The 9365-nt window shown below is 39.4% G+C and overlaps 1 protein-coding gene across 1 annotated transcript; it reads left to right on the top strand.

Annotated features, from left to right (window-relative positions):
• The first annotated feature begins 4003 nt into the window (after positions 1–4003).
• On the top strand, positions 4004–7194 carry SP8 (Sp8 transcription factor). Its single transcript, XM_053467474.1, has 2 exons — positions 4004–4217; positions 5164–7194. The coding sequence occupies exon 2, from the start codon at positions 5197–5199 to the stop codon at positions 6694–6696; it is 1500 nt and encodes a 499-aa protein (XP_053323449.1). The 5' UTR covers positions 4004–4217; positions 5164–5196; the 3' UTR covers positions 6697–7194.
• Positions 7195–9365: the final 2171 nt, after the last annotated feature.

The following is a 9365-nucleotide window of genomic DNA, read 5'->3' as shown; positions in this document are numbered from 1 at the left end:
AGTATGTGTGAACAGTGAAAAAAAAAGTGGAATATGATGTATTAAAACCCAAAGACCTAAAATGTCCTACCCAGTGAGGACTTTTTGGCAGTTCACTTCTATTCATCTTTGTATTGACTTATCTGATTAGGTCCCAGTCATATGATTTGTAGACTTATAAGTAAATAGCTGAGCTTTTAATCTTACTAAATGTACATGCTTAATTTAGTGAGTGCATACACACATAGTCAGGCATATATTATACCCGGTATATGCTTAATAGAGCTCACGGTGGACTCAATATTATTCAATTTATAGAGTATACTTTTATTGTTATGGCAGAGACAGTCTGGGCTACTTAATGCCTGCTTTAGATTACCCCTTGCTTGGTCTTATAGTACTGATAGACCAAGTACTTATAGTACTTTTTAAAAAAAACAACAAGAATATATTATATATTATATATATATATATATACATATATATATATATATATATATATATATATATATATATATATACATACATATATATATATATATATATATATATATATATATATATATATATATATATATATATTAGCATGCATGTGAAACAAGAGAGAAGGAAGGCAATGATCGCTCATGTAGAATGTGATTATTTGCCAAGGTTAGTAAGAGATGCTGAACACGAGCAAATCAGTTTAATTGAACCCAGGAAGGAGATTGCTGGGGATGTACTGCAGGAATTGTGCTTTCATTAACCCTTTTGTGTGTGCACAAGCGGGACATACAAGGAAGACCCCTTTTGCAGGAAATCTCTGCTGTTTGGTGTTTGAGAAATCCTTCACATCGGGGGTGGAATCATTCAATTCGGATTCGGAGACACGAACTACAAGGCACACAGTTTGACGACTCGGACTATTAGTCAGGTACATAACAAAGCTTTATATATGTGTATCACTTCAGAACTTAGATTTAAAATCAGAATTTTATATATATATATACATACACTCATTTATATAAGAGCTTAATGTATGTTTATTTATAACTATCTAGGTATAAATGGTAGGGAACTAATTTGTGTGTATGTATATATATATATATATATATATATATATATATATATATATATATATATATATTTCTGATCTATATATTTCTGATGCACAGATTTGATTAGATATGATGACAGACAGGATCTAATCAGGGCTGATTGGTGGTTGCCATTCATTGAACTTACATTTCGTTAGCGATCTTCTATCTGGCAGTCCAGAGCCATCAGGCTGACTGACACTGAGACTGGTACAAGGTGCAGACATGTTGCTCTTGGTAAAGGTTGTTTGCTGGATGTAAATTAGGCCCCAAAAGCTGTTGTCCAAATCGAAGAAACAGAGAAATTAATCTGGAATACTATCCATCATCCCCTGTAATAAAGAGAAGGACATGGATGAGACAGATGATATGATTAAGGAGCTGTGGTCGTTTTAATTAACTTTTTGCTGTCCTGTAATGATCAAACTGGTCAACAGACCCGGTCAATAAGCATGTTAATATCAAACAAATAAAACCGGGGATGATTAAAAACCTCCCGGTTTATTAAATTTGAAATTCAAATGAAATTTATGCTGTAGATGCTCACAGAATGTTAATGGTGCGGAATTTTGTACTGGAAACGAAACACAGGTTTTTATGCAACAATATCACCGCAACTCTCAGCTTTACATATATAATTACACACCTATATATATTTCTATATACACAATAAATAGTAATATATATGTATATATGTATATTTCGATTTATTGTGTATATATTATGTCCTTATTTGTGTTCATATATTATGTTTAATATATATATATATATATATATATATGTATATATCTCTACCTAAAATATATGTATATATCTAATCTATACTTACACAAGAGCTCTAAAAGAAAAGAGATAACAGTTTGTCAGTATTTACAGTGTTATGTTCTTATTATTTTTATAAATAAAATAGAATGAACGATAGATAGATAGATAGATAGATAGATAGATAGATAGATAGATAGATAGATAGATAGATAGATAGATAGATACTAACGTGTAATAGATCAGGCCAATTCTTTACCAAAATAACTATTTTTCTAGATAGATGCACAGAGAATCCCTGTTTGGGGATGGTTGTATGAAAAGTATTTTATTTATGCTACTCTCTATAATCAATCTAATATGACAAGCAGTGGAAAGCAAAATAATGCTCCTGATAATCGTTTATAATTAACAAAGGTCAGATGCTCTAATTAATAATCACAGCTACCGCCGGTAATAAATCCTGATCACGTTGGTTGTATCCGTTAAATGAAAACTTCCTTCCAGTTCGAATAAACAACAAAACCATCTTTCTTTATTCGGTTTCGATAGTATTGACAGGAGTTAACCCCTTTTGCTGGCATGCTATGCAACATTGCATCAGACTGTTGGCCGCGAAGAGGTTAAACCTCCAAATCTAAACAAGTGTGCATTACATTGTGGGAATGAATATCATTACAGAAGGAGAGCAAAGCAATGAAGTTAATTCTTTTTTATTTGTTAAACGCAGTCCCCTCCTCGCCCCGCCCCTTCCTCCTTCTGGGCCGGCCTGACACGCCTTCTCAACAGGCTGGGATCAGTGAGACAGCCCGAACAGATAAACACGGCTCTTCTGTTAACCCTCCGCCTGCAAGGGGAGAGGGCGCTTCATTTATTCACTTCCCACTGCCATTCCAACCATGACAGTATAACTTTCACCCCTAATCAATAGCCACGGGGTCCATCTGGGAGGATAAAAACTAAAGATATGCAAATAAAGAAGGGGTTAAGGGAGAGAAAAACACGTATGGCAATGGCGGCAAGCAAACGGTTAATAATAATGGAACAGTAACCCTTCAAGTAGTAAGCGATACTTACTCAACACACCGGCATACAAGGTGTTATGTCATAATTAGCATAGACAACCTATGATAGAGAATCGATATATATGAGCCTGTGTATAGATCATTTAAAGATAGATAATAGATGATTGATGGATACTTTGTAGAAGTGTTACTTGTATTAAAGTGTAAGAATTCTTGCAAACATTTTAACCTCTTTAGCACCTGATGCCTGGTGAGAGCACTATGTACTGCTGGGTTATTGTTATTGTTCCACTCCACCTGTTATTGAATGAGCAAACTACTCTTCCTTACACTGAGAAATAGTCACTAGATTATAACCCAGCAGCAAAACAAAATAAGAATTGTATTTATTTTATATATATATATATATATATATATATATATATATATATATATATATATATATATACAATTATAAATATGTGTGTGTGTGTGTGTAAAAAGGTATAAGAATATATCGCTTAACTCTTTACAGAGGAGACTTTTAACTCCATATCCAACAAGTGATCAGTAAATTCATAAAGATTTTCCATTATCGCACACACACACACACACACACACACACACACACACACACACACACACACACACACACACACAATGTGCTGGGATCAAGAAAAAGGTACTTGGGCAGGGGAGCGGGCAGTGGATCGAGGCGGAGGGAGGGGGCAGAAAGCCGCTGGGGAAATGTTATTGTATTAGTTTCTCTACCTCCTGTCTCTGGAGCCCCCTCTGCCGGGGAGAGGGAGGGGTGCCAGGGGCTGTGCTCAGACTGGGGATGACCTCACGCAGCAGCAGGTCCGAGCGAGCCAGCGGCACCTCTGATTGGCTGTCGGGGACTCAGCGGTACTTCAAAGCCAGAGAGGAGCTACAATTGTGCTGGGATGGGCGGATCTGATCATTGTATTGCACACCTCTAAAAAAACACTGCTCTGATTTATACATATAAAAAAGATCCTCTGAGGGCACTTTTGTGATGGCAACTTCTCTACTAGGGGTGAGTCTAAGGATTTTCTTGCTGGTTTAATTAGTTCTTTTCTTTTTTTTCTCCTTCCCTTTTTTTCTAACTGCCTATTGGAGAGGGGTTAAAATAGCCCTGGTCCAGACAGGGGCTATCAGTCTCCTATTGAGTACTTTAGTATGAGGGAGTGGAGACAAAAAGGGGCAGAGTCACTTTGAGTCAGGATAAAGTATTAAGGGCATTTGTACCAAGAAGCTTTCAACACGTTTCTGGAGAGAAGTGGCTTCTTACATGACTCCAGAAAAGCTTCACTGTGAATTTCTTAATAAATTCGGCTGGCTTTTATAATCTTTCTCAGCCGTCTTCTCTAATCAGGTACGTGAAATCCTCTTCTTTTTAAACCTATTTAATATTCAGAATTTTATTTTTAAAGTTAATATTATTTTGTATTTTATTACTTTATTTTTCATGTTTTTTTTTTTATTTTTCTTGGCCTGATGCACAGAGGTTTTAGATCGCGATCAACTCGGATCTACAATATAGAACCGGAGCAACTTTTTTTTAAGCGATCCAATTGATGGAAAGGCAATTTGATCAATACAGAATCTGAAAGGGTTCATCTATTCTGATCAAAGCTATTGAATAATTTAAATCAATTCCATTTAAATTCCAGATACCTGCACCGATTCGATTTAATTTACCCTCTTTCTTAAAAAAAGGTTTTTTTTTATTTTTTTTACAAATTCATATTTTGTGTAGTTATTAAAGTCTTCAACATTGTATGTTCATTTCACGTGAAACAGTGTAGCCCTTGGAAACTTTCTTGATTGTTTTAGGAGTAGTTCTCTGTTTCGGTTTCGAATACATAAAAATATAACTTTGTAATGCGAAATGTGTACAAATTTGTGAAATGCAAGATGATTTCAAGACCAAAAATATTTGAAGGAAATAAGATCTGTAACAATTACTGATTGTGATGGGAGATTTCGGTTTTATTATTAGAATTAGAACGAAAATGTTTTGCATTCGGATATTAATGATGTTTAAAAGAAAGAAACACGTCTGATTTATTTGTATGCATAGGAGTGTGTATATATATATATATATATTGTAAATTGTTTATATATATATATATTCTCTAAATAATCTAAAAGGTCTCTAGAATACCTTAATGAGTCTAAATTTTTAATGTATTGTTGAATGTGTTATTTGTTGTATGTGAAGATCGTGTATTAAGTGGCAAACTTTACTCTGTATGGGTGATATAAGTGACTTTACTGACTCGTGTCTCTTCTCTCTCTCTCTCTCTGCACCCTCTCAGGAAGAGCCCCGGTTGGGATCCACTCCCCTGGCCATGCTAGCCGCCACCTGTAACAAGATTGGCAGCCCCAGCCCGTCCCCGTCCTCCCTGTCGGACACCTCGGTCTCTTTCGGGAAGGGTTTCCACCCGTGGAAGCGCTCCTCTTCCTCCTCCTCCGGGAGCTGCACTCTCGGCTCTGGCTCGCTGTCTGGTTTCGGGGGCTCGTCCCGCGGTGGTAGCGGCTCCTCCAGCGCGGCTGCGGCGGCGGCTGCTGCTGCTGCTGCGGCGGCTGCCGCTGCCCTAGTGTCGGACTCTTTCAGCTGTGCGGGGTCCCCGGGCTCCAGCGCCTTCTCGCTGACCTCCTCCGGTGGAGGTGGCGGGGGAGGTGGTGGAGGAGGAGGGGGCAGTAGCTCGGTATCGGCCGCCTCCCCCTTCGCTAACGAATATTCGGTGTTCCCGGTGAGCGGGGGATCTCAGGAAGCCGCAGCGGCGGCGGCGGCAGCAGCAGCGGCAGCCGCTTCCCACCATCAGCCGGTTTTCCTGTCCAAGGTGCACGCTTCAGTTGACGGTCTGCAGAGCATCTACCCTAGGGTGGGTATGGCGCATCCCTACGAGTCCTGGTTCAAGCCCTCACACCCCGGAGAGGTTAGCGCTGCAGCGGCTGCAGGAGGAGCATCAAGTTGGTGGGAGGTCGGCGCCGGCTGGATCGATGTGCAGAGCCCCGGGGCTGGGGCAACGCTGCACCCAGGAGCCCTCCAAGGCTCCCTGCACTCGCCCCTTGGCGGATATGGCACGGACTACGGCGCAGCCGGTCTGGGACACTTCACCGCAGGAGGAGGTGGAGGAGCTGGGGGTGGTGGCGGAGGAGCAGGCGGAGGAGCTGGGGGAACACCTGCTGGTCACCTACTGAGCCCTGCAGGACAACACTTGATGGACGGATTTAAGCCAGTGATCGGCCCCGGCTCCTACCCAGACCCCTCATCTTCCCCTCTCTCTGCCGGCACCATGCTGGCACCAACAGGGCCCCTGGGAGGTTCCCCCCGCTCCTCGGCCAGGCGTTACTCCGGCAGGGCCACCTGTGATTGTCCCAACTGCCAGGAAGCAGAGAGACTGGGGCCGGCCGGGGCCAGCCTGCGGAGGAAGGGGCTGCACAGCTGTCACATCCCGGGCTGCGGCAAGGTGTACGGCAAGACTTCGCACCTGAAGGCGCACCTGCGCTGGCACACCGGGGAGCGGCCCTTCGTCTGCAACTGGCTCTTCTGCGGCAAGAGGTTCACCCGCTCGGACGAGCTGCAGCGGCATCTGCGCACCCACACCGGGGAGAAGCGCTTCGCCTGCCCCGTGTGCAACAAGCGCTTCATGCGCAGCGATCACCTCAGCAAGCACGTTAAGACACACAGCGCCGGGGGTGGTGGGGGAGGGGCGGGATCAGCCGGGCCGGGCAGCGGGGGCAAGAAGGGCAGCGACACCGACAGTGAGCACAGTCCCTCAGCCAGCCCGCCCTGTCACTCCCCGGAGCTCCTGCACCCCACAGACAGGAATGGATTGGAGTGAGGCACCTCAAACCCCCCAAACATACACCCCAATAAATGATCACCCTGTCCCCTCGCCCCCACCCCACTTTGGTCACTCTGTAACTCTTGGGACCCGGACATGTAATCAGCATGCATTGTTCTCTGGACACTTGGAGGGCTCCCCCACAGCTTGAGCTTTTTCTTCTACCAATGACACCCATTCACCACAACAAAAAGACCTTCCAAAAGGAATTGTTTTAAGATATCTGGAAGCAAATTCCTCCCAGCCTGCCTGACATGGACAAGAAGGTAGTTAAAGACACAATGATCTAGAGCAGTCCTGATCCAGTAGGGATTAGAAGGCGAAGATCCAGCGACTCGAAAATAACTTCACATTATTTTGCTTTGTCAGGTCACAGTAGAAACGAAGCATTTTCTATAGATATTATTTTGTAGTTCTAGTTCACCAACTCTGGTAAAGTTTACACCTGTTGCTTTTATGTTCATTCGTTTTGTCACACAGAACAAACAAACAAAAGACTAGTTTTTAACCCGCTGAGTACCAGAGAGGAGAGATGTGCAAGCTCTGGAAGAACTCTGGAACCCAAATGGTTAATTTGGGCAAAAAATTGCCTAGTTAAACATTTGTGAAATTATAACAAAGCATTTGAATGCCACAGCACTGAGCTGCTTAACTTACCTTCCTGGCATCTCAGGGGTTAAATCATGTCGGGTTAAATACATATATTTTATTAGTAGTTTTTTTATCACATTTATTCAGCTTTGGTGAACTTTTACAAATTCCATTCCCATGAAGCCTTTCGCCTTATTGCAAAATTTTGAAATGATGTATACATTTAACTAGAAAAAATGCAGTTCAGGAATATTGCAGCTATTTTTCTAGACTTAAGAGAAAAAAAAACATCTAACTAGCGGGAAAAAACAGCAGTTAAAGGACAATGCAGCTAGTTTTGTAGACTAGAAAGAAACAGTTAAAAATAATGCATTTACTTTTGCAAACTTTAAACCTGTTGTCAGTCAGTGATGTGATAACAAGGTGCACTTCTTCCTGCACTTGATGAGTTATATTTACGTCAGTGATCTGCATTATTCAGGCCCAGTAAGCCCAGCACTCTGCTGACCAACTGTCCTTTTGACAGATTTTAAAGTTACATTTTCAAAGCGAAGCCTGACTTTCTTTAAATCACAGTCCAAAAGGGGGATCAGCATATTAGCTTACAGGACAGATATTAGTTCTCTTTCCTCAATTATTTACCATATTCCTGAAATTATAACATATTCAAACACATCATTTTAATTAAATTATTTTTCAGAACGTTACAAAATCGTTTAAATTATGATTTAATCGTTTTACCTTTAGCAAACCGAAAAATGACAAAACCTGACAATTTCCCCAACCAAATTCCTACCCTTTTATTTTCGCCGACTTTTTTTTTTGCAAAATCCACATTATTTTACAAAAAAAATCGATTTTCTCCAAAAAATATAGCAATTTTATTCTAAAAAGTGGGGAAACTAGGCTGCGCAAACGAATATATTGGTGAGAGGAACATTCCCAGAGACATTTTTTGTATAGTATTTTTCTTGTATATTAATTAAATATTTGAGACTATATAGGAGTAAAACTGATTTTTTTCTGTCGCAAAAAAAGAGTTATTGGTGCAGTTCCCTGCATTTTAATGATTTGTTTCTTGAAGTGTATCTCAAACAGTTACATGCACTTTGAGAAGTTAGTTTTTCTTTTGCTTGGTATAACTTTAGATCCGCATATTCTGTAATTAAGCAAATAATATTTGATATAATGTTGAATGCGTTTTAATTTAATGGAGCATGTATTTTTTCCATATGGGCAGTTCAGGTATAGCTTAATGAGCATTCATTTATTTAATTACAAGTGAGTTAATTAAAACTCCCGTATTAAATAAACTGTCCAAGTGAAAATGAGCTGTTTTTTTGGATTGTGTGTTTCACTGCTAATAATCCAGAGCATCAATGAATGTTCCATATATAATCTGATTAAACCAACACTACTACATTCAAAGTTTGCAGATTTTGCAGACTGTTACTACTCGTTGTAATGTTGAAATAATTTGGATATTTCACATTGAAATGGAAAAAAACCTTTCGCTGGGACGTTTTAGATTGCATTATAAATGCATGAAATGTAATTGGTTTTATTTGTAATATTTTAAATAATGGTATTAATAAACTCAGTAAAAGAAAACAACGTATTTATGTTATTTTTAAAAAAAATCTTAATATTATTTTACCAGGAAAAGTAATGTATTAACTATTTTCTGTGTCATCTGTGAGCTTTTTCTGAGAAATACTTCTGTTTTCGGGGAAATAATAAATTAGCCTTTCGAAGGTTAGGAGTAAAGGTAGATAACAATTGTATTTATTATTGATATATGTAAATGTAATTTGCAATCACACCTACATATTAGACAGCAATAATTACAACCTTATTATGACATTCAAACTGCATAATCATACCCACATGGTATAACTAGACATCACATATTACTTACATTAATTTAAATTTTATAATTTAAAAAAATCATAATTGTATTAATTTTCAAACCATCATTGATAAAACGAATAATACAATTTTTAAAAAATATGTTATTCAGTTGTAGCTTAATGAAAAAATCCTATCGGACCCACTATATTTTCTATGATTTTGAG

The sequence above is a fragment of the Spea bombifrons genome, chromosome 5 (genome assembly GCF_027358695.1).
Source record: "Spea bombifrons isolate aSpeBom1 chromosome 5, aSpeBom1.2.pri, whole genome shotgun sequence".
In the NCBI taxonomy this organism is placed as follows: Eukaryota; Metazoa; Chordata; class Amphibia; order Anura; family Pelobatidae; genus Spea; species Spea bombifrons.
Note: the sequence above shows the minus strand (reverse complement) of the source record. Positions and strands in the feature narration are given on the sequence as shown.